The 24672-nt window shown below is 42.3% G+C and overlaps 3 protein-coding genes across 3 annotated transcripts in view; 2 read left to right on the top strand and 1 right to left on the bottom strand.

The window, feature by feature from the left end:
* slc45a4a (solute carrier family 45 member 4a) overlaps window positions 1-10484 on the top strand; it is a 37108-nt gene extending 26624 nt beyond the window's left edge. Inside the window, exons 4-16 of the mRNA XM_079287987.1 lie at window positions 2751-2939; window positions 4920-5099; window positions 5275-5465; window positions 5564-5750; window positions 5920-6375; window positions 6807-7078; window positions 7200-7361; window positions 7602-7701; window positions 8255-8335; window positions 8420-8550; window positions 8708-8776; window positions 8884-9038; window positions 9391-10484. Of these exons, the coding sequence (XP_079144113.1) occupies window positions 2751-2939; window positions 4920-5099; window positions 5275-5465; window positions 5564-5750; window positions 5920-6375; window positions 6807-7078; window positions 7200-7361; window positions 7602-7701; window positions 8255-8335; window positions 8420-8550; window positions 8708-8776; window positions 8884-9038; window positions 9391-9571 (2354 nt within the window). The 3' untranslated portion in view covers window positions 9572-10484. The remainder of the gene's footprint in view (window positions 1-2750; window positions 2940-4919; window positions 5100-5274; window positions 5466-5563; window positions 5751-5919; window positions 6376-6806; window positions 7079-7199; window positions 7362-7601; window positions 7702-8254; window positions 8336-8419; window positions 8551-8707; window positions 8777-8883; window positions 9039-9390) is intronic.
* Window positions 10485-17462: 6978 nt separating this feature from the next.
* On the bottom strand, window positions 17463-19076 carry LOC306791141 (G-protein coupled receptor 20; the record flags this gene model as incomplete). The annotated part of the gene is made up of 4 exons (XM_079287767.1): window positions 17463-18047; window positions 18151-18283; window positions 18392-18648; window positions 18900-19076. The coding sequence occupies 4 exons, from the start codon at window positions 19074-19076 to the stop codon at window positions 17463-17465; spliced, it is 1152 nt and encodes a 383-aa protein (XP_079143893.1).
* A 4700-nt stretch (window positions 19077-23776) lies between these two features.
* LOC306791140 (cilia- and flagella-associated protein 20-like) overlaps window positions 23777-24672 on the top strand; it is a gene marked incomplete at both ends in the record, with an annotated part of 13991 nt that continues 13095 nt past the window's right edge. Inside the window, one exon of the mRNA XM_079287766.1 lies at window positions 23777-23860. Coding sequence (XP_079143892.1) covers window positions 23777-23860 — 84 coding nt within the window. The remainder of the gene's footprint in view (window positions 23861-24672) is intronic.

Genomic DNA, 24672 nt, shown 5'->3' with positions numbered 1-24672 from the left:
ATCAATTCGCTCGCGATGCACAGCTTTCTTCCATCTCTATTGTTCACTGAGGAATGAAATATCAATATATTGATCTACAGCACTCTGTACTGTAGATTTAACAACAAATACAAGGAAATCACTTAAAGGGATACTCTGAATCCCTTCACTTTGTTTTGCTTTTTACAGTAAAACAAACACACAAATACCTTTTTAGAAATGAGCGTAGAGAAATACACCTTTACTACTTCAACATCTTAAGTCAAAGATGTATTTCCCAAACGTCAAGCAAAGCTAATACTCATTATTTGAGCCACCTTTGGCTGCCGTACCTTCAAACCGCAGGTGGAAATATGATCAAGAGTGGGACGGACTCCATGAGTAGATGTTTTCAGAGTCTGTCTCTCGTGTCTCCATATGAAAGGGATAGTGTGGCGGCCAAATGGCATTTCATGTGTTTTTATTTGATAAAGTTCCGATTTAATTATATGCGATTCAGCTGACTTCACTCGGCTAAAAGACCGTCTGTCTCCTCCTCATCTCCTCCCTCTAAGCAGCGCAGTGAAATCACATGTCCAAGGGGCGTAGTCTGATGCAATTGTGTGTTTTTTTTGGTGGTGATAATGGAACACCACTGTGTAATGACTCGGATAACTGGTTTAATTATGCAATGATTGTTTTTTTATTGAGATGTAATCAAACTGATGGGTTAGGCTCTGGTTGGTAAGAAAGTCTAGAAATGCCAACATTATTATTTTCAGTGTGAGGAATGTTTTAATTATGAGTTCAATAGACAAGAACAGACAAGCAAATATCTTGGTTTATCAATATCCTCGGGCAATGAGTGTTCAGTTGCAAAATGTGAGTTATGAACTATGAACCTGGCCGCCCCTGTGGACACAATTGGTGAGCGCCACCGCTTTTTTGTATGGTATCGCAGGGAATCGGACCTGATGACAGGCATTAAGAACATATAATATAATGTATAATATTTTCCATCTTGAATTATTGAATACTGGACACTACCTTTGTCATTCAAACAAGGCAAGCCTGCTTATGTTGAAAAGTTCTGTCAGTAAATATCTTTAAAAGTAAATGGGGTCAGAAATGTGTCATATTTTGAATGATCTCATAATCTAGACTTGTATAGTCTTGCTTTTCAACTCTCATCTTTCCGATCAGTTTTATAGAATTTACTGTAAAAAGATGCTATAATACTTCCTATAATCTGTGTAAACCTCATAAACTCTAACTCTACAGTACGTGAATATCCCAAGGTGATAAAATAAAAGTTTTATTTTGATTATGAAACATATTTAGACACACATTTAGCTCACAGGTGTGTGTGTTTAAACGGGTTGTCCCTTGCCCCGACAGACACCTTTGTGAGGTTGTATGAGAACCGGTTTTGTTGATGACAGGTTTGTGTGTGCAGGCTCTTGTCTGACATTATTAAAAGCTATTATAAAATGTTTACTGAACACTATTTCTGTTATTGTTCCGTCCTGTGTGTTTACAGCTAAATGTACAAAGTTATTTCATCCATTCTAGAGTGTGTGTGTGTGTGTGTGTGTGTGTGTGTGTGTGTGTGTGTGTGTGTGTGTGTGTGTGTGTGTGTGTGTGTGTGTGTGTGTGTGTGTGTGTGTGTGTGTGTGTGTGTGTGTGTGTGTGTGTGTGTGTGTGTGTGTGTGTTTCACCTGGTGTTCGGCTATGGAAAGTTAAGGCACAACATAATTAAATATGTGCTCAGTAGCAAAGGCCCATGGATATAACGGTCTAAGTTAAGGTCAAGTCCAATTAATTTAACTCAGGAAATGGATTTTAAATTTAAAACACTCAACAAAGGCTTGAGAGCCAGCAGGACTTTCAGTGACTTTTCATGACCTCCTGCTTTCAAGTTAATACGTTTAAATGAAGTCTATTCAAGTACCAGTAGTCAGGAATGACAACAACACTTTAAAAACGTTTGTACTTTTCAAAGGAAGCATGAAACAAATACACTATTTGTTTCAATAATCCTGATGAACAGGATGGACAGGTGTCGTTTCTTTTGTGTCACAAAAGCCCAGGAAACGTGATCGCTGAGACTCCACACGGCTGCTCATTTTCTCTGCATTAAACCAGCACACAAGAGTGGACGTTGTCGTCCTTTGTTTGATAATCCGGGGCGAATGTTCTCACAGACCCTCCTGTTGCGTACAGTTGCCGTGGCTTCTCCTTTTTCCCTCTCTTGGAGCGTTTTCACAGCCAGCGTTGACAAAGTTTGCACTGAAGTAACTGAGGCAACAATACGACGGTCAATTTATGTTGCAGTATACTTCACCTGCAACGACAGTTATCATAAGTAGATACTTTTTTATCACATTCTAAATAAATTAAAAATGACCATCACAACAGCCACTGATTTTAGCTTCAGCTCTATCTGATGCAGTGAATGTGTTGCGCATTGTCCCTATTAGAGAATCAATAAGTTATGAGAAGAAATCACTTGTTTTCAGTTTCGCATGACTCAAATGCATAGCCTTGTTTTTTGTAATATGCAAATATTCGGCTTACTTCAAACCAATCAAATAAAAAACGATGCCTCTCACTCCTACAAGATGCTACTTGCACCCCCTGGTGGATGACAGAAAAACTGCATGGTCAAATGTGTTTATTGGTCATCTTTGAGCATCTGTCTCAATGTGGATGATAATCAAAGAGCTCACACCTCTCGCTAGCTGTCAACATCACTGTCTATTACTCACATCCGTCCGTCTGTCTGTGTGCAGGTCTTCCAGAGCAGTACTACAGTCTGACGTGGTTCCTCAGTCCGGTCCTCGGCCTCATGTTCACTCCTCTGATCGGCTCGGCCAGCGACCGCTGCACTCTGCGATGGGGCAGGAGGAGACCGTTCATCCTGGCTCTCTGTATAGGGACACTGATGGGAGTGGCACTGTTTCTGAATGGATCGCTGATCGGTGAGTGTTTATTTTTCGATATTTATATTGTGTGTGTGAATGGGAACTGAGAGAGAGCATATCAGCCCTCCATTTATTTCTGCTCTCTGGGCCCTTTGATCAGCTGCAGGCATCTTGTTAGTCGAGTAAACTAATGTTTCCATCGTGTTTTCAGAGGGAAAGGCTATTTGAAGTGCGTCCCTATTTCACAAACATCAGAGCAAACGGGGGAGCAACAAATACATTATCCCATCATTTTATTGAAATGACAGTTGAAGATCATTAATGTGGAATTTAAAGGGTTTACGGGCATCATCAAATATTGAAATTGCAGGTTAGGTGTGTAAATGGACTGTTTATGTTTTAAAAATAATGTACTTGTTAGTTGATGCCTTTTACTTTGTTATTATTACCCCTCAAAAAAAGAACAGCTGTTTTTATACGCCAGTGTATTTATAAATCACACAAGCATGGCCCAAAAATGCAAGAGGTTTGCTTTGTGCCATCTGCTGAACGCTGTTATCTAAACCACTTGAGACTTTCACGGCCTCAGTGGGAATTGAACCCCAAACTCGGGCAATCCAGAGACGCTGCTGTTTTACCCATCATGCATTAGTGCCACAGAGGAACTGAAAGAACAGGACAGCTTCTTTTAGCATCACTTGCCGAAAGCTTCCAGGTCGTGTCCTTGTTCAGATACTGGTGTTATCCTCAGTTTGACCCTCAGCTTATTACGTCATCCAATGGTTAAGGACACATGCAACCAATCCAATCAATCAAATTGATCAGTTGTCAATCATGCCTCACAGGTATTGATCTCTGGGTCAACTACAACACTATAGTTCTGGGTGCAATGTCACGAACCATCTATCTATACACACACACACACACACACACACACACACACACACACACACACAGTGTGTATCAAATCAGGCAAAAGGAAGTCAACCACATGTGATTTGAATCGAGTATATGTTATAAGGGATTAATTGGTGAACAGCACTCTTGTGCTCAATATTCAGAACCTGTATGTGGGAGATGAGAGATTAAGAGAGAAAGTGTATGTTTCCAATGTATATACGAATGTGTGTTGACAACACAGTGTGATATGGGAAAACTGTAGTAACCTGTATGAGAGTGTGTAAAGTGTGTTTGTGTGTTTGTGTTTGTGTGTGTTGACATGGGAACACAGGAGCAGGCAGTTCACAGGGAAATGCTTCCTGTTTGCTTTCCCCCTTTACACCAATCACAATTCACTTCCTGTCTGTCTGGCTCTAGTGAGTAGTGTCGCTCCATTGTCCCACACACACACACGCACACGCACACACACACACACACACAATGCTGTGCCTTCTATGAAAGTTTTGTTTCCCCAACGTTAATGGATTTCATTGCAAAGTCATGCTGCGTCACTCACTCACTCGCACATTTATTTACATGATCCTCAAGCTTTCCCATGTCGCTCTGTTGGGTTCATGCATTCATACCAGTTCACACTAAGCCCTCATACACAGACGCACATTGAGCAGCTCGAGGGCAGGACTGGGTCTCAAATGTAATGAAAACACACGAGGCCACACAAATCATGCAAAGCAGTATGGGAAATGTGCAGTGACCCATTTGTGTACATCTTTGTGGTGGTGTGCAGCTGTTGTAACTCACTAATCAGTTTAACATTCCAGATGTGTTTTATTTCCTCCTATAATATTAATTAGTAAAATGAATATGTACTTGTATGTAGACTTTTTGTACATGTGCTGTAATTATGACTTCTATTCAGTTTCTGTTGATATTTATTTGCCTTTTTTTAACAATCATTGCGTCTCGGACTAATTCACCCATTTCAATATGCATCTGCCTTATTTTGTATCCACATCTCTTTCTGTTATCTGTTCAACAATCAAACAGTTTTTTAATGTTGGTTATTTAATTGTATTATGACAACAAACGTATTTTTACAATTATAACTGTTTGTCTATTCACGTCTTTCTCCATTAGGTCTGTCGATGGGTGACGAGCAGGGGAGCCAACCAATAGGAATTATTCTTACTGTGCTGGGGGTGGTAGTGTTGGACTTCAGTGCAGACGCCACGGAGGGACCAATCAGAGCGTACCTGCTAGACGTGGCGGACTCGGAGGAACAAGACATGGCGCTCAACATCCACGCTGCCTCAGCAGGTACAACTGACTTCTGACACACTTTCACAGGATGTTAATACGGCAACGGTAGGTTTAACGTAACTGACTGGAATGGACACAGACTTAACATAAACTAGCACTCAGAGAGAATCAGACACAATCCTTTTCTGCTTATGTCTCGTTTGTACGTCTAAACTTTTGTCCGTGTGTGCAGGTCTCGGTGGTGCGGTCGGCTACGCCCTCGGGGGTTTAGACTGGACGCACACCTTCCTTGGAGCGATCTTCAAGTCCCAGGAGCAGATCCTGTTCGTCTTCGCTGCCATCCTCTTCTCCGTCTCTGTGGTGTTGCATCTCTTCAGCATCGATGAGCAGCCTTACTTGCCCCAACATGACAGACTGGATCAGGTACAGCGTGTGTGTGTGTGTTTGCAATCTAAAATATAATTGTAGTTCAACAAAATAAAAATAAAAACCCTCAGACTTTGGTTTTCTGTCCTCACCAGGAGAGTCCGGATCGCACCAAACTGCAACCATCAACCAATGGCAGGAATGGACTTCTCGCCCCCAAGCTTGAACTGATTGGAGAGGATGAAACGATGGACAGCTACGACCTCTATGACCCTCATGGAGACAACCTGTCAGAGCATGGGGATATGGACATGGACTTCCTGGAGATGGAGCTTGTGAGAAGTAAGTTCATAGGCCCCTGCTTCTTTCGCTGAAACGACCCTTCAAATCCAAACAAATAATCCCAATCAAACAGAAACAAAGTCATCTCTGTCCGGATGTAACAACGTCAGTTAAACTGTTCACTGCTTTGGAACTACATCTAAACTAATCTCTCCCCGTCTGTCTCCAGGTAAAAGTGACAGTGTCCTCGCCATGGCAGACGGCACGCTCGACCACCTGGACCACGATGCGTTGTACCTGTGCCACTTGGAGCCGTCCATCTTTGCTGACCGCCTCTCACCCAATCAGGGCTCGCCTCCTACGACGGGCAACTTCTTCAACCCAAACCGCAGCACTCCGCCGCCCCGGTTTGGCAACATCAGACGCAGCAGCAGTGTAGGAAGTCAAGACCTGCTCCAAGCCAACAACCACCAAACACACGCCACCAGCCCCAGAATTTCCCGCCTCTCCGCTTTCTTACAGGAAATGGAAAATGACGACGGTCAGGAGGCGTTGCTGAACAACCAGCTCAACGAGCAGCGGACACTGAACGGACGGCTGTTAGCCAGTGTGACTAACCCTGACAGAGCTAGCACCAACGGGCTGAGCTCTAAAGGACAGGCACATCGGGCTGGAATGGTCAAAGGTTTGTATCTTATCGTTATTTTTCACTTTCACAATTCTAGATTCAATGAAAAAAATAATAATCGTAGTTATTCAAATATTGTAATTATTAATGAGCTATCCAGTATTTTTTTAGTGCTATTTGAACTGATGTGATGGAAAACTATTTAATTATTGAAACAAATTAGTTTGTATTGATGTCTTTGTATTGAATCTGGCTGATTACAACAATGTATTTGAAATAATATTTTCACCTTTTCTGGGAGCAGCAACTCTGAGGAGTCATTAAGGAGATGAAGAGCTAGATCCAAAGGAGTGTACTTTAGGGCAATCCCATGAAAAGAAGGGGAAAATGTGCCCCCCTGTTCTCAGTATCTTTAAGGTTTCTTAACCTGTGAATAATGATAATAAACCATCACTTAATGTTGATCCATAATCCGTCTCTTATTCCAGCGGCCAGTACTGGAGCCCCCATGCGGCAGTCGCGTCACCGTCACATCTTCTACCGCCAGCCGTCCTGCACCTTCTCCTACTACGGTCGAGTGGGGAGCCACTGCTACTGCTGCCGCCAGGCCCACGCAGCTTATCCCATCAAGCCGTCTCGCAGCATGAACGACCTGTACGAAGTACAGGCCAGCCACAGGAGGAGGCACAGACAGAGGAACAGACACCGCAGCGGAAACACCAACTCCTCCAGCGGGGATACAGAGAGCGAAGAGGGAGAGGTGAGAAGGAATTTACCAACCTTATAGCCATGACAACTCTCAAACTCCGTCATTTCGTTCTGGTAGTTCAGTGTGTCTTTTTTTGGGGTGGGTGTTGTCTGACCTGGTCTCCTGTCTTCAGGTTGAGACCACTGTGCGGCTGCTGTGGCAGTCCATATGGAAGATACCTCCGGAGCTGCTGCGACTGTGCGCCTGTCACCTGTTCACCTGGTTCTCCATCATTGCTGAGGCCATCTTCTTCACTGACTTCATGGGTCAAGTCATCTACCACGGAGATCCTACTGTACGTGAAACAGCAGCTAAACACACACACACACACACACACACACACACACACACATATATATATATTTCCCTGCATTTACCTTAAGTTCAATTTCTCATTTTCTTGTGGTCCTTTTCTTTTTGTCTCTTACTCTGATATTGTCATGTCAAGCTGTCTACAGCAGGTTCAAGATGAGTGTGTCTCTGCCTAGTTAATCCACAGCCCAGTTAAGAACTAAGCCTGTTTTTTCTCTCTCAGGCTCCTCTTAACTCTACTTTGCTGGAGGACTATCACAAAGGAGTTCAGATGGGATGTTGGGGGCTGGTTATATATGCCATGACTGCTGCTACGTGCTCCGGTAACACAAGCACATATGAATGCACATAGTCTCATGCACACACACTTCCATATTGGGTTGCCAAACTGTCTTAAAGGAACAGTGTGTAGGATTTAGTGGCATCAAGTGGTGATGTTGCAGTTGAACACCCCCCCCCCCCAGCTCACCCCTTCCTTCCCAAGTGTGTGCTAGCATCTACGGTGGCCTTCAAGTAAAGAAAACACCTTCATGGCCCCCTCTAGAGCCAATGTTTGGTTTGTCCGCTCTGGGCTGCCGTAGAAACATGGCGGTGCAACATGGCGGACTCCATGAAGAGGACCCGCTTCGTATGTGGATATAAATGTCTCATTCTAAGCTAACGAAAACACAATGACTCTTAGTTTCAGGTGATAAAAATACACTAATGAAAACATACAGTAGTTATAATATAACATTGTAGTTCTGCCCATAAAGCCCCCTTAATGCTACACACTGTTCCTTTAAAGAAACCAAGCTCTCGGCTGTAAAGTGCTCTTTTATTTTCGTCTCGACATTAAATTCTGTACTAACAGATCCGCGAATCTACCTTCCCCAGCTATCCTTCAGAAGTACCTTGACAACTTTGACCTGAGCATTAAGGTCATCTACATCATGGGGACGCTTGCATTTTCCATAGGTATGAACCACATAGCAGAACAAACTAAATGAATGAGTGAACAGCTGATGAATGACATTGTTTCTCTTTTATTTCCCTCCTTAGGAACAGCTGTTATGGCAATCTTCCCTAACGTGTATGTGTCCATGGTGATGATCAGCAGCATGGGCATAATCTCCATGAGCATCTCCTATTGTCCTTATGCTCTGCTGGGACAGTATCACGAAATGAAAGAGGTACGGACATATGCAACTTGAAAAACCTTGTTTGTTTGTTTTTAATATGTAATATTAACCTGCCAAGAGAATCATTCTGTATTACTGTATATGTGGAAAGCTATTTTTCTAATATGTAGCTTTTCATTAACTGTAACTCTGTCTCTGTCTTTTGCAGTACATCAGGCACAGTCCTGGTAACTCCCGCAGAGGCTTTGGCATCGACTGTGCCATCTTATCCTGCCAGGTGAGTGACATTGTCGTAATGAAATCTTTGTGGCGTACGTGTAGTATATGTATACACACAGTCCACAAAAAGACTGTGTTGTTATTTAACCGTTTGCTATTCTGTAGGTGTACATCAGTCAGATCTTGGTGGCCTCAGCTCTGGGTGCTGTAGTCAAGGCTGTTGGCAGCGTTCGTGTCATTCCCATGGTGGCCTCTGTGGGCTCCCTCCTCGGATTCTTCACCGCCCTCTTCCTGGTCATTTACCCGACTCCAAACAACGGGTGAGTTCTGGTCTTCTTGCTGTCTTTAAAGAAATAGTTAGACATGTTTGGAAATACACTTTTTCACTCTCATGGCATTACGATAAATATGAAGCTGCAGGCAGCAGCTGGTTAGCTTAGCTTAGCACAAGACTGGAAACAGGAGGAAACAGTTAGCCTGGCTGTCAGAAGGTAATACAATCAGCACCTCCAAAGCTCAGTTGTTGTAACTGGTTCCAGTATTTTTGCTTAGCTAACCGGCTAACTGGCTCTTGGCAAGAAAGCAAAAAAGCATAAAACCCAGATCGTCAAGCTGTTCCTTCAAGCCCAAAAACGCCGTCGTAACAGTTGTGATTTTGATTATGATTGACAGGGATGGGGAATCCGCCAAAGCTTCGAAACGGTCCTTGACAAAACTGGAAAATCACAACAGCAACAAAGTGGCTGTTACAGTGGTGACAGAGAAACCCAGCTTCCTGAAACTCAACAAGAAGGGCAAGGCCACCACCACCACCACCGCTTCCTGTCACATGGAGAACGAGTCAGCTCTGTGATTGGCTGGCTTAAATCGACAGACACGTTGCTGCAGAAACCACAAACTTCCCTGAAAAGACTGCTGATGGGAAGACTTTAGGATATTGCCGTCCGCGTCATGCTGGAGTTCACAGACACAATGAAGAGAGAGGAGGGCCGTTGCCGTGCGTTTGGTCCACTCTTGGTGTCGCTACTTTCTTTAACAGGCTTTTTCTTGATTTGCTGAAGAAAACAACTCAATCTTACGTGGGAGCATTCTGGTCCCAGTGCTGATTCGGCCATCACAGGAATTCTTTACACTTCGCCCTCATAAACCTTTGACTGATCCGTCAGGGTTGTCCAGAGGTGGTTTTAAGGAGAGTTTGTCTCTGTCTCTCAGGGCCTTTAGAAGGTGCTACTGAGCAGCTGCCTGGACAAGACAATTCAGGGGACTTGCACACAGATACATACATACACGCACACACGCACCTCTTCATCTGTGGTCAACACAATCGAATGAACACATGAATAATTGACGAACATCAGTCCTTGAAGCTGCAATCATTCAAAAATGCTGAAAATTGTTCTTCCTCGCCGTGGAATCGGCTCGATCGAATCTGCTATGATGATGCCGACGAGATCGGCAAGAGTGTGTGCGAGTGTGTGTCTGCTGACGTTTCCACCAAAATATACCCAATGGCACGCTCGGATTTGCGTGACTTTTTTTCAGCATTCTGCAACAGTAGCTTTAAGACTCTAGAGACTTCTGCAAGTGGCATTTCTGAAACAAAGAGCCCGGTGCCTGGCTCTTGGTTCTTAAAAAATGACTCTTTAATCCCCAGATTGATTGCAAGTGTGTGTGTGTGTGTGTGTGTGTGTGTTTTTGCCCTCCACCACGTGACAGGAGTGCTAAAGTCTTTAATTTAGCCTTCACTCCAGGGCAAAGTTGACAATAGGCTCTGCTCAGAAGTGGCCTGTATGTTAAGGGTCAAGAATACGGATGTGTATTGAGTGAGGGGGGGGGGGGGGGGAAAGAGTGAAGTTGCAATATGTGCAGTATACAGGGCATTACAATCCCAAATATTATTGTCATGATTTATTGAGGGCCCAGAATGATGCTTCCATTTGTTTTTTTTAATAATCTAGACTGACCTACATGCTGCATGATAGAGGAGCAGAGGAGAGACAAACCAAACACCAGAGAAGAAGAGGAGAGAGAGGTGGAGCTGCTCTCTCTCTCTCTCTCTCTGCTTTCTTGCTGAATCATTTTAATAAAATGCTGTTAGCACAATGTTTGTCACTAGCTGCACATTAGCTGAGCCATTGTTTGAAATTGTGTTCAATAGCATCCAGTAAGAACTTTTTTTTTGAAGTCCTCTTGGGTTGTTGGACGCATTTGTCTTCGGACACCAGCAGGACGCTCCTGGCGCTCCTCTGTTCCAGCGGATCCAGTAACTCCACCAGTAATCTGGAATTGGACACAAGAATGTTAGAATGGGTCCTGGATATATTAAAAGAAAAAATGTGTCATGTAAGAGGCTAAATATATCCTTCTAGTTCAGGCTTGTTATGTGAGGATTTCCGCTCCGGGTCTAGGTATCTTGGTTCCACTGTACAGGGCCAAATATAAGTATGATATAGTATTTTAGATGACATCTGTGTGTTGTATGCTGAATGGATAGTTAGAAAAGGACAGAGGGAGGACTGGAGGAATGTGAAAATATTCAGCATTCAGACATGAACGTGCTATCGATCATCTGCGTCTTCCCAAAATGCCAAAATGTTCTTTTAAATGTTTGAAATGAAGCAACATTTTAATATTTAAAGATTAACAAATACATGTCTTAACTTGATCCAAAATAAGGCAATGGAGGCAGATTTAACATTTTCCGCAGACTTTCCGCAGACTAAAATCAAATTTCTGCTCTTGAAAACTAAAACTTAACAGCCTTGAAAAAAATCCAGCTTTGCCTCCCGAAAAACGACAAAATATCAAGAATAATTTACCAAAAAACCCCCAGCCTGCCCATGCCCAGAATATATTTGATCTTGAGGCGAACAGCTTCAGGTAGTTTATTTTACATGACGCGTGAGACGCTGCGTCTGCTGCTTCATGAGGACGTGATGGTGGATGAGGAAGAAACTGTTGAGTTTACACAGTGATGAGACGGATGGGCTAATTACGAAAGTATTTGATTAAAACTCGTGCAAGTTGTGTAAACCTAAACTCTTATTAATACTGAATGATGTTTATTGTAGACCAAAAAGGTATAGTGATCTTGTAATGTTTTAATAGACGATGCTGGACGTTTAAAAAAAAGGTGTAGTAAGAGTTTTAAGTGAAAGATTTAACACTTTATTGTGTCTTTTGTTTTCTGACAAATCCGATCTTTTGTTGCAATAACAGCCTCTGTTAATCAGCTGGGAAGAGGTCTGTGATGGTCTGTGTGGGGTGGTGGTGAAATCCTACATCTGTCGGGGGGGAAAGGCTGTGGATTTGGGTCGGTTGTCCTTTCAGCTCAATCAGCTGAAACATGCAATTTTGAAAGGAATCAAAATGTAAATTGCAGTGACTTGATTTACTGATGGAAGAACATTTTATTTTGGTTTTAGAAGTGAATTCACTCGCCGATGCTGTGGTTATTGTTTTCCTTTCACTTGGACGGGTGCTGGTGCAGAGTTTCATCCTGTTTCTGACAGAATAGATTCCTTCCATGATTTCAGGTACATTCATTCAGTCCCAGAGCAGAGCAGAGTAGAGCGAGAGCGAGAGCGAGAGAGAGAGAGAGAGAGAGAGAGAGAGAGAGAGAGAGAGAGAGAGAGAGAGAGAGAGAGAGAGAGAGAGAGAGAGAGAGAGAGAGAGAGAGAGAGAGAGAGAGAGAGAGAGAGAGAGAGAGAGAGAGAGAGAGAGAGAGAGAGAGAGAGAGAGAGAGAGAGAGAGAGAGAGAGAGAGAGAGAGAGAGAGAGAGTGTTTTGCTTCCTGGGTTGACCCTCTGGCTGTGGTGCTGGGACAAAAAAAGAAGCAGGGATGGGACAATGAGAAAAGACGAGGGGATACAGATGCCACAGTTTTGAATGTCTTCTGTAACCTCTAGGGCAATCAAATAGTCTGGATTAAATAATGGACACACAGCGTCAGTTTAATGACAACATGAAGATAAAAACATAGCTTTGGGTTTGAGAGGTTTGCATGTGACAACAGCAATATGCATGTGCGGAAAACACCAAAGTATAACTCTGTACAAATCACTCAAGCTCTTTGTTGTCCTAACAGGTCAGGGATGTATTTTCTAATGCACGGCTGGATGTTTGTGTCTTTTTTGTTTTGAACTTAAGTGTGTAAAGAAAAACCAACATGTACTATTTAAGCCGAAACTCTGTGCTCGGTCTGGGTCAGTGCACGCTCGACAAGCAATGTGACTTTCTAAAGTTTGTGCACATTTTTCGAGTACAGTTTGAAGACGGCACACATCTCGTTGCTTTTTAGCACAGCGTGCATGTGGCCTGAAGGCGAGGTGTGTGTCGTCTTCCCGAGCAACACTCCTTGTTGACAGTGTAGGTGAGAAACTCTAGGCCTCGAATACTTGAAGTGCAACTTTAGTGTTTCTTTTTCAATACAGTGGTAAGTCTTTGTTTTTTCTCTTTTTTCCCCCCCAACGTCCCAAGCCTTGTAGTTACCGCAGACTCTGGAATGTTCAGACAGCAGCATGGCCTGCTGGGAGATTGAGTTCTTACCTTTTTTGATTCCATCTTGTGACTTAAATGTTTAAAAACAAGGTCAATGAATGTGAAGCGATTTCAGCCGAAATAATTATTGTTTTGATGTTCGACAAGCCTGACATTGCACAGAACTTGCACATTATTAAGTTAAGAAAAAAACTAAAAACAGTAGAAGTGTTTTTAGAGCTTTCGTGTCCATAATGGACACATTTCACTTAGTTTCCAAAATCAGTTAAAGCTATTCTAATTGCTGTTACGGGAGATGTTACACAGTCGGACTGGATTGTGTGTGTTGTGAGTGTGTGTGCATGTTTGCAGTCGTCTCACAGCTGCTCACATGTAAAGCGAGAGGCAAGAGTGTGTTAAACATGTCATCTCAGTGTTTGTTTTGGGTTCATGTTCTCTGTTCTTTGCAACATCACCTGGTTTACACTTAACTCTGGAATCGATGGCTGCAATACCTGAGGTTATTTACGAGTCTTTATTCTCTCTGTTCTGGTGTTTTCACTCAACTAGAAAGTGTATTTTTTATTTTAATTTTAAGGCACAGCCACACATGAGAGTTTGGCCTTTGCACTTTTTCAGTGGCAGCCATGTTGGCTCCACGGTCCTGATCATTGAATGAATGTGGCGACGTGGTGATGCTGCTTCATGTTCCCAGCCAGCTGCTGTCAGTGACAGCAGCTGCGTGGCGGCCATGCAGTTATAGTCCAACCTGGCCAGAGTGTGTGTGTGTGTGTGTGGCTCTGCCTCCGGTAAACTGTTTGTTAATGACCAAGGAGAGAGATGCCTCTATACTTTGATCCTCACAGAGATTAAATCTAGAAGAATACTTAAAGAATGGGAAAGCAAGTATGCGCAGTGTACTATATATAATATGCCTTGTTATTTGAAAAAATAAGATGTAAATATACATATTTCTCTTTTAGTTTCTTCTTTTTTGCTGCTATAAAAAAAGATGATTATTTTTGTTCGTAGTTTTGTTTTCTATATAAAGACTGTATATATCGCTATGTTCTGTAAATAAGCTTGAGCCTTCACATGTAGGACTCTGGATGAACACTGTATGGAACGCACCTTTAAAATCTGTTCAGAATTAAACCAAAAAGGACTCCTGTCATTCTTTAAGATTTCAAAACGGACTTACAGCTCAACAAAGTACTCAAAGCACGTTCTGCTGGTGGAGTGAGCAGAGGGTTGCGAGAACAAATCAGATTATAGTATTGGAAACTCAAATCATGTGATTACAAGCTCCACATATAATGTCCTGCATGGAAAACTATGAATTATAATCACATCACACACAGTCTGACTTCTTAGAAGTCACAGTAAATATACAGTTATACCCAGAAACTTAAATATTAGATGAAATACATGTAATTTAGAAGACAATGGGGAGGCAAACATTGCTTTACATTTAGATAGACAATTTCATCCCAAAAATTATTGAAGTAATCTGATGTTAAGTTCTGATTGTTGGCGCTCTGCAAGGTTTAAGTCAATGTATTAAAGAGCATTTAGGTGTACATGAGAGGATGCAGGTGTTCAGAAGGATGGAGGTACTTGTTGGCAGAAATGTTCTGGACTTATTACCGCTTTAAGATATTTGGTAATTATCTTAAAGACTTTTAAATCCATTCATTTTACCGACTGGTCTGAACAATGCAGCGCGACATTTTCACTCGTATTATTGCTGCCGCAGGAATTATTCATTTAAATGAGCTCCTATGAAATAACAGAAAAGAAAGCATCTTCAGGCACTCAGGCAGAGCACGGAGAAAAATGTTCAATTAAAAGTCTGAGCAATGGTTTCAAACTCTGAACCGCCGGTTAAACCTCACATGGTCTTCATTAAAACTCTTTAATTTCATGTCTCTGGAGAGTTTAAGGTTTACGTGTCATCATTCATGTGACTGCTGGTGAAGTAACCTGCTTGTCTGCAGTTTCAAGACTACTTCTTTCTTTTGAGGTAAAAACCTCTTAGCTCAGCATCTTCAAAGCCTCAAGGCCTCAAGCCTCAAGCCTACTGGTTTCCCATGATGCCGTGTGCTCAGACTGCTGAGAGAGGAAGAGGAGGTCAGTAAACTTTGTTCCTGCAGAATCAGTGTTCGCTCTCACACACTCAGGGCCTCTTTCCACACAGAGACACCAGAGAAGGAACCTGAAACTTGTGTGTGTGATGAACTTATGCAGAGGTATGACGTTACAGTGCCGGAACATGTTAAGTGAACTGTAATGACCTGCTGCCCCTTTAGAGGGATTAAAGAGAATTAACACTCTCTGGCTCCTATTGCTACCATGACTGAACAGCTCTTCTCTAATATGTAATGTTTAAAAATGTAAATCAAGAGATTGAATCCTTTTCATATATATTTACTACGTCTCAGTTTAGATGACTGCAGCTGAAGTTCATGTTGGGTAATAATCTGGATACAATTTTGTTGAAAATGTTACTTTTTGAGTATCGAGGATAATATCTATGTCAAAGTGTTCTACTGCATTTTGGGACAAAATATGTTTGCAATTTTCAAATTCCATCGCGAAAGATATAAAAAACGGCATACACAGATTGCACGAGTCAACTTTTACATATTATACTGAGCAGCACCTACATGTGCCGGAGTACGATTATCAGATTATTTTTGTTTCAGTTCTGTTTTCATCAAATGTACTGTTCCATCATATCCCAGAGACGGTGCTGTGGTGAGACACTGTCCTCTGGTGGAACGCATCAGATCAGCTCTGTAGATCTGATTCATGCAGATCTTTACAGTCTTTCTGTTACACAATAATATTCACATTTTAGGCTGTTCATGTACACAGTCATAGTTTAACTGTTTGAGAGTGACACTGAATTCAACAGCAGCAAAAGATTGTGTTTTCATAGGTTTAAAAATGAAAAAGAACTTTACACCTAACAAATCATCAAACAAGTACAAATATGATACAAAGAAAAAAGAACTTTAATTAGTAAGAAAAGGAAAGAACAAGCAATGGTTGTGAGGCTGTAGTCCACAGTGAAGAAATGAAATCAGTGTAAAGTCCCCGTGTTGTTGTTTTTAGTCCTTCAGTGCTTTCCCAAATTTACACAAATGTAAAAAATAAAAGGTTCAGCTTTAACTTTCTAAAACAACACGTTTTGTATGTTCCTGCACACCTCACCTGATCATGTCCTCCAAAATGTCAGAAATATAAACGGAGACATTTGTTGAAACTCTATCAGTGGTTTGCTTTTCTTATTAATTCCCTTTCAAGTCCGTGTTTATTAAGAGACGTGTGTTTTCTGTGTGACGTCAGGCCTCCATTTACACAATTGTAAAATGATAAACAAAGAGAGCTTCACTGCGCACTTGAGAAACTAAGGGTTACAAGTGTTTATACTTCTGAAGAGAGCTTTGCTTCCAGCTTATTTAATGTTCTCACCATGACTCGATCCCATTGCTTTGCTCTCTCACGCTTTCATTCCATTTTACTTCAAGATACAAAAAACACTTCTCACTGCAACCTATACATCCTAATGTAATCAGGTACATGTTTATGAAACAGTGTTTGTCAGTCCAGCTATATGTTTATTACTGGGGTTGCATGCAACATGCAACTGCAACCTCAAAAATAAACATTTAGTTGAATATATGACTCTTATTGTGTCAATCAAAAGCGAGCATCAACATCTTTGTAGAAGTTGAATTGAAGGCGGAGTTGTTGTATTAGATTGCATTTGATTTGACAGGTGTAGCTCACATAGTGTGGCCAAATCTCAACTTTTTACACAGTCTATAGTTTCATAATAATCCGCTCCACACGAGTTGGCAGAGTGAACTGTAATTCTAGATCTTTCAATATTTTTGAATCCTGCGTGAAGGTCATTTTTGATGTGGTCTCTCTGACAGTACGAGCTCATCGGTTTCACAGCAAAGCCTTCCCTTTGTGGTCCAGTATTTGCTCTCACCAGCCTCGGGACAAAATCCAAACAAGGCGAAAAGACATGGTGAGATAAAGGGATGTACGGAGAGAGGCAGCCGCTGAAGGGATCGTTTTTAAAGGAGAAATTTGCGGTATCTATTTATTTCTCCGTTTTTTTACATCTCTCTTTGATACTTAGTTTGTTCTTTTCCAGCCTCACAATCTCTCTGTATCTGTTCATCCATCACTCTCGGTGAGTCTTTGTCTCTGGACTGTTCCACTCACAGGGGTCGAGGGGGTCAGCTGTCTTTAAGTGGAATGTTCCATGTTGGCAGCAGAGAGGGGAGAGCTCGTGAGAGTGAGTGTGGCCACGCTGTGAGCTATCGCCAGTGCCGTACCTGGGCATTTATTCACTGAATTCCTCTCCCCTTCTCCCCCACTTGTGTGCCCCGCCTCCCCGTCCCCCTCCCTTGCTCCCCTCCTTGTCCTCCACACTCTCTTGAAGCTGTCCGTCACAAAGCAGTAAACCACTGGATCCAGGCAGCTGTTCAGGCTGCTCAGGGTGACTGTGATGTGATAGGCAAGTACGTGCCCCGCCCCCTGTCCTATCCCCTCCCCTCTGACTTTGACCCGGAAGTAAACCAGCACCTGCCGGACGTGGAACGGCGTGAAGCAGATGGTGAAGACCACCAGGACGGTGGCCAGCAGTCTGACAGCACGTGCCCTCCTCGCCCTGCTCTGCTGGGGCATCAGGCCGTGGCTGGAGGAGAGAAAACAGGCGACCCGCAGGGTGAAGCCCACCACGGCCAACAGGGGGAGCAGGAACTCCAGGATGGTGAGGTAGAAGAGGGCCGGGAGGAGCACACAGGAGGAGCTGAACTCCAACGCTGTGGTCTGTAGAGAGCAGGAGAGAGATCCCAACACATCTAAAAGCACTCTTTCTCCTTTGTTCCTTTTAGGATGACTATGTTGTGTTTGTAGTGCATGTAGTCCTCACCTGGAAAGAGTAGGTGACCACAACTGCGATGAACCAAACTGTGGTGCTGACACACTTGGCTGTTCCTGTGGTCCTGCATCGATGGAGAGTACTGGACGCATGGACGACAGCGAGGTACCGATCTATGCAGATACTGATAGAGGTGGAACGGAAGTCACAGCGAGAAGAAGAGGTTAAAAGGTTTTTTTTGCTGATAGTTTGTTTTCATTTTAAATGTCGAACGAAGGAGTGACCAACTCACCTGGTCAGAAACAGTATACTACAGTACATGTTGACAAAGTAGCTGAAGGTGTGAACGTAGGAGCAGGCCACACAGCTCCCTCCACTGTGGTACAGAGCAATGCGAGAGGGCAACGACAGTGCCACCATCAGATCAGCCACAGCAAGGTTTATGGTGTAAACCACAGAGGCTGAGGAGTGGGTGGAGGCCCCACAGAACACATAGAGAGCCAGACTGTTGAGGACCACACCAACCACCAGCATCAGACCGTTACACACCTGCAGCATGGAGGAACGGAGTACTCTGAATACAACTGTGGATTTCATACAGAGTCCGGTGAAGCAAGGTGGCTATACTTAATAAATGAGTCGATTTTTCTCTCCTTAATGTACCTTTTTTTTTTTAAAATCTTGTTTCCTGCCATAAATCATGAAAAAAAAGGCTTTAAACTCCATTTTATTTTTCTTCACAGCGGTTGTGGGTTGGAAAGTGGACATGACTTCTCCTGCTAACCGGTATCCTTTCTTACCATGAGAGAAACCCACACAGCGTAGAAGTCTTGGTACAGCTGCATGTCCAGGTGGGCTGACCTACGCAGGTAAGGTGCCCCCCACCGCTGGTCCCAGGCGCTGCAGTTAGTTGGGTCAGGGGTCAAGAGGTGCGCAGTGGTGGAGGTGGAGCTGATGCTGGTAAGAAGGCTCTCCATTGGATGAAAAGGATGACGGAATGACGGGTTTGTGATCTGAGTGGCAGGAGAAGGAAGAAAAAGACAAGAAACAACACTTTCTGATTCCTTCTGAGAGGAGGCGGCTGTGATTGAGAAACAAAGGGAAGGTTTGGGAAGAATAGTGATACATCATCTGCATACAGGTCAATTTTGTGTTGTGTTTACTGAGTTGAATTCCTTTGACGTCAATATTAGCTTTTCTCAGTTGGCAGTTATACAAGTCGTTATAGCAATGACATGACTTTTGCATCGTTTGTGTCTGTTATAGTGAAAATATAAACTTCATTCATCTCCGAGGTTCATTTGTTTATCGGCTAAAAGCATGTTAGGATTGTTTCCACACTTGTGCTGTTGCTGTCCACTTATAACCATCTCCCAGCAGTCATTTCAATTCATAAAAGGAACTCCCATAATGTTTGTGAGAGAAAGATGCCTCACACTTACACCCTGGAGTCAGTCGCATTGTATTATTAATAGACTTAAACAGCTTCAGTCTAACGTGATGAAATGTGCTCTCATTGGCTCAGAACAACTCAACATTTTTCAGCTCGGTGAGCAGACACACGCGTACTAAAAACTAAAAGAAGGAGTAATGACCCCTGGTGATGGAAAGTGGTCAACATCAGCAGGAGTTAATCCAGAGGGAGAGACTTCAGAAATCCCCGTCTTATAAACAATGTCCTCTCGTACCGTCGAGATGACTGAATCCATCTTCATACGCGCTCTAAAAGGATGTGACACTTTCAACAAAGCTAAGTAGTGACCTCGTGTGTTAAACACAGTGTACAATATTGATAGGAACCATGTCAGCGTGAGCTGCTATTTAATACACAGCTGACACAGGTTGTGTTGAGCACGAGATGTAAGTTTGTCTTCAACGAGCCACATAAATTTGATAAATTTGACGCTTCCTGTTTAAGAGAGGGGAGGCTTTAAAGTCCCCAACATGCAGATGCTGCTCTCTTTCAAGAGGTTTAAGGTGAATGTAACTGTACAACAAGCTAACAGCAGACCAATCGTTTTCAAGGAACTCTGGTTTGGCTTAGAGGACGTGAGGAGAGATAAAATGCTGGAAAATATAACTTTCATCTGAAGAGGAAAGCGACTGAAAAAAAGGCAGATATGCTGCAGTGCGTCGGTAAATTTGCTCTGTAACTACAATCGTTTCACAAAGACATCACAATTCCAAAACCTTTTTGGGGCTTCCAGACTTATTACATGGTCTTCATCTGCAGTTGGCGTGTGCTCATTTGTGATGAAGATGGATCCGTTGACATGTGACTTTAGAAAGATTGGTTTGATCGTTTTGTGAAACGACCCTTTACAAAGCCAAGAACCAACATCGATCCTCCTGCAGTGCGTGTTTTCTTGGCTCTCTATCCGTCGCTGCATAGATTTCCATCTAAAGTGAGTTCAGCTCGTATGTGAAGTGTTATGTAAGACAGAAATGGAGTGTGAAATTAACAAACACACAGTATAGATTCTAATTCACATTTTGCTGTCTCAGTCGGGTTGTGTTGGATATTTAATTTAAAAAATGAATCATTATGAGCAGCTTACGCACCATGTGATAAAATATGTTTAATTATACTGAACTGAGTACCACTTAAATTTCCAGGTCTTAATTTCAAATATAACATATATATTGTAATAATAAGATATTTCAACAAATCGTTATGTTACGTTGGATTGCAGGTGAACCAGGCGGAGTCTTGCCTACCGGGCCTAATTGTTGAAGTGTGGCTCCTGCTCTGATTCAAAGTTAGGTTTTTAAAACGAGTTTACTTTAAATGAGGAAAAGCATTTGAAGGGTTTGAATGAAACTTCAACAGTTTGACACCTGAGAGAAATGTTTCTCCCACTTTCAATCCAGACTTGCTAACTTCTTTCTTCATATAAAACAAGGTCGATAACCAAATGGATTTCCCTGTTTAAGGTACTATTTGACAGACACACAGAAATGTCTTTCCTTTCCTTATAAATACCAGAGATGGATGAGCTCCTACACGTCCTGCCAAAGAAGGGCTTTCCACTGTTCATCATCATACAGACAGCCGGATAAAACATGGCCGAGGGCCTAAAGGACAGAAAGATTCCGACACACTGCTATCTGGTTCCTGATTCAGCCATTTCTTCTACATGTCATGCTCACATCCAATAACATATTAGTGCAGATGATTGTTACCCAGCACTCAGCTTTTAAGAGCTACGATCATATACAATTCAACTATCTAGTCTCCAAATCTTGCTTGAACCTAAACCTTAAATCATGTAAATCCCAACAGTTTTAGACAGAACAATAACATTCACTTCATGTCATCTTTAATGACTGAAAGCTCCTGTATTCAGAGAAAAGCTCTGCATGTAACCTATAAGCACGGCTTTAAATAGAGGCTGTTTCCTCCTATCAGTGCAGCCCATATGGTTCAAGGCATCCAATCCCTAATGGAGAATGAGAAAAGTAAACCGGTTAGAAAATACTTTTCTGAAACATACCTTCAAAGGAGGCAAAGAGAGCGAAACAGCCCTTGTCCAGTAGATCCACCAAAAACCTCTTAACGTTTTAATGTTTATATTATTATGATAAAGTTACAGAGTTGCTGTTCTACTTCTTCTTTCCTCCGTTGTTCTCTAGTTTCTCTAGTAGACAAGAGAGTGAGTAGAGTTGGGATGTGAACCTCTCTGGGCGGGACGATTGCTCCAGCAGAGCAGAGTGTACAGTCAGGAAGCTGGACCTCTCATGTCACCCCCCTGTCCCACAATGGTGCACAGAAGGAATAAACACAATATAGAACAGAATGCAGTAGAAAAGAGTCTTCCTGCCCTGTACTTTCCTTCTATTTTGACCACCTCTCCGGATTTGGAGGGAGAGAGCTTAGTATCATAAAAGGCCGACAAGAAACTGTCAGAAAAACAGGCAAAAATAGATAGAAGTGCATACATTAAAGACAACTGCTGGTCGGATTGGAAACAACAGGATCTGAAATAACAGTTGAGTAAGAGATTTGTAAATACAAAAGAAAGAAAGATTTGCAAAAACGAACCCTATCTTGTCTTTATGAGACAAAAGGAAGAAGAGACCGGAATGGACTATTTCATTCAAGTAGGTTTTGAATACGTTTATTTCAAGCTGTCTCCGGGGTGGTCCCACGTTCAAAGGGTCTGTAGGGGGAAAAAGTGTGTTTGTCTCTGTGTAAATACCTGACTCAATTAGAGAAGAGAGGTTTCTGTACATGTTTTTACAAAGCTGCCAGCCTGTGAACCCGTTGAATTCAATTTACACACACAGTTAGAGAGAGAGGGAGGGAGAGAGAGAGAGAGAGAGAGCGAGCGAGAGAGAGAGAGAGAGAGAGAGAGAGAGATGGTCTTTTGCATTTATTTTAACAGAGATATAATATTTGGAGTGAAGCACAGTGACGTAAACAGAGAGGTGGCCACCACTCTCTCTCGAGTGTGTGTGTGTGTGTGTGTTTTTTGTGTGCGTCCATGTGCATGTGTGTATCAACTATGTACGGTGCATGACAGAATGTCAAACAAACTGTCGTAGAACAGAGCCGACCTGAATACTCGTGAATGAATTCATCTTCAGTTCATATGAAACGAAAAAGGGATTTATGATTCATGATGCATTGCTGGTGATGTCTGTTGCAAAGGTCCTTGCTGATGTTTGATTGAATGTTTTTTTAGCTTGTTCAAATATTTGAAATCATTGTCGGATGATCTATCCCAGCTTGTTTAAAGTGCTGGAGACAGAGAGGAGGATGTCCCACTCAGCACTTTAGTGGGGTACACTAACAATTCAACATATAAAAGTCAATTCGCTGGAGGACAGCAAATGTTTTCTGTGGGTCTGGAGGAGCTTTCTAGAGTCTGAGAAAAAATGACTGAAGTAACATTGCTTGATTATCTTTCATAGTTTGAAAGTTGCAGGCCTTTAGCAGCCAGTGAGGGTCAAATGAACAGAAGCTATTGAATTGAATTTTGCAAGTATAGTAACCAAACTGGGGATTTAAAGTCTGGATTTTTCTGCATGTGCTTCATCCCTTTGACAATTATTTTACATTTTTTGTCTCCAAAACTTTAGGGAAGTGCAGTGCAGAATTATGACCATATTGACAATGAACAGGAATACATTTATATAACTTCTCAAATGAAGCAGGATTTAATCATTTTAACAGTTAATTTAGTATTTATTTAGTGTGGCAAATTATAATGCAGCCCAATGCTGGGCAATAATTCATGAAAAGTGAAATTAAGGTAGTATGGCATGGAATTAGGTTTTATTAAAAATACTAACTCATCATTGTAGCCTGATATATAAAATAAATGTGAAAAAAGCATATTAAATTATTATGATTATTATATAAAATTGATTGTCATTCATAATATATATATATATATATATATATATATATATATCAATCGCTTTGTAGTATGTATTAGAGTAATTGATGAATCAACATTTCTGTGATTTATACAATATTCAGTATACTGTCTGTACATCGGTCAGGCTTTTTGTTGCCACGGCGACCGAGTTGCGTTACCATTTAAGATCCGCCGGTAGCGATGGGAACGGAAATCAAATATGTAAACAAACGTCACGCTTGTTATCTAGCAACAGTTTTAGTTAACCTAACAGACTAAAACACACACACAACGGTGGAAAAAACGCTAACAAGATGTCCAAAAATACTTCTCCGGACGGATTCTTGACTATCTTATACAGCATCGGTAGCAAACCGCTTCAGAATTGGGATAAAAAGGTGAGATATGAACCGAATATAGCTGTGTTAGCTAGCCGTGCTAAAGCTAACTGGCGGTACGTGTTTTGGGCTTAAAGCTTTAGCTGTATTATAACTGCCGTCTCTCTGTTGGAGTGTGTTGTGAAAATAAAGCTATCTTTCACAGAGCGGATTTAAGAATGAAACAGAAGCTCTCAAGAGGCGTATAGTTGTATCAAAAGCAATAGTTTATTTATCAACAGAGTTATTCAGCCATCAAACATGCATGGGTTAATAGAGCTTCGCTCGCATCGAGGTCAGCCATAAAAACGCTTCAACATTACAGCGTGATAATTTATATAGTTACTCCTTATTGTAGCAGAAGGGAGCATCGGTGTCCCTTTAATTACCGGGCCAATCGCAGTGGGCGGGCATTGCATAAATGCGCCAGGGATCCCCTCTGCTCCCTCCTGACGTCAAACGCGTGTCCCGCTTCCGGTTTGCTGGACATCCGCCGCTGTGCAGACTATCTCTGGGGCTCCCCTCGTCCTGCACAGGTGATTCACCTGCGGAGCTGTCGGTGAGTCTCGATTGGGTCCTGATTTAAATATACTCGTGTTCTGTTAGTGACAGTGCTTTGCTTGTATAGCTGCCGGTAGCTACGCTACATGCCCTCCTCCCCCCCCTTCTGGAGCCGACGCACATTGCCTGATCGGTAAGGTGATTTTATTCTGTTAGTTTATATACTTTGTGTTAATTATCCTTTTATTCATTTTTTGCTATCCCGTACAGGGGACTTTTGGTTGGGTTCAAGCGGAACGCCGCCAGAGCTGCGGCTACAGCTAACCCTGCGT

Source organism: Melanostigma gelatinosum (assembly GCF_949748355.1).
Source record: "Melanostigma gelatinosum genome assembly, chromosome: 17".
NCBI lineage: Eukaryota > Metazoa > Chordata > Actinopteri > Perciformes > Zoarcidae > Melanostigma > Melanostigma gelatinosum.
Note: the sequence above shows the minus strand (reverse complement) of the source record. Positions and strands in the feature narration are given on the sequence as shown.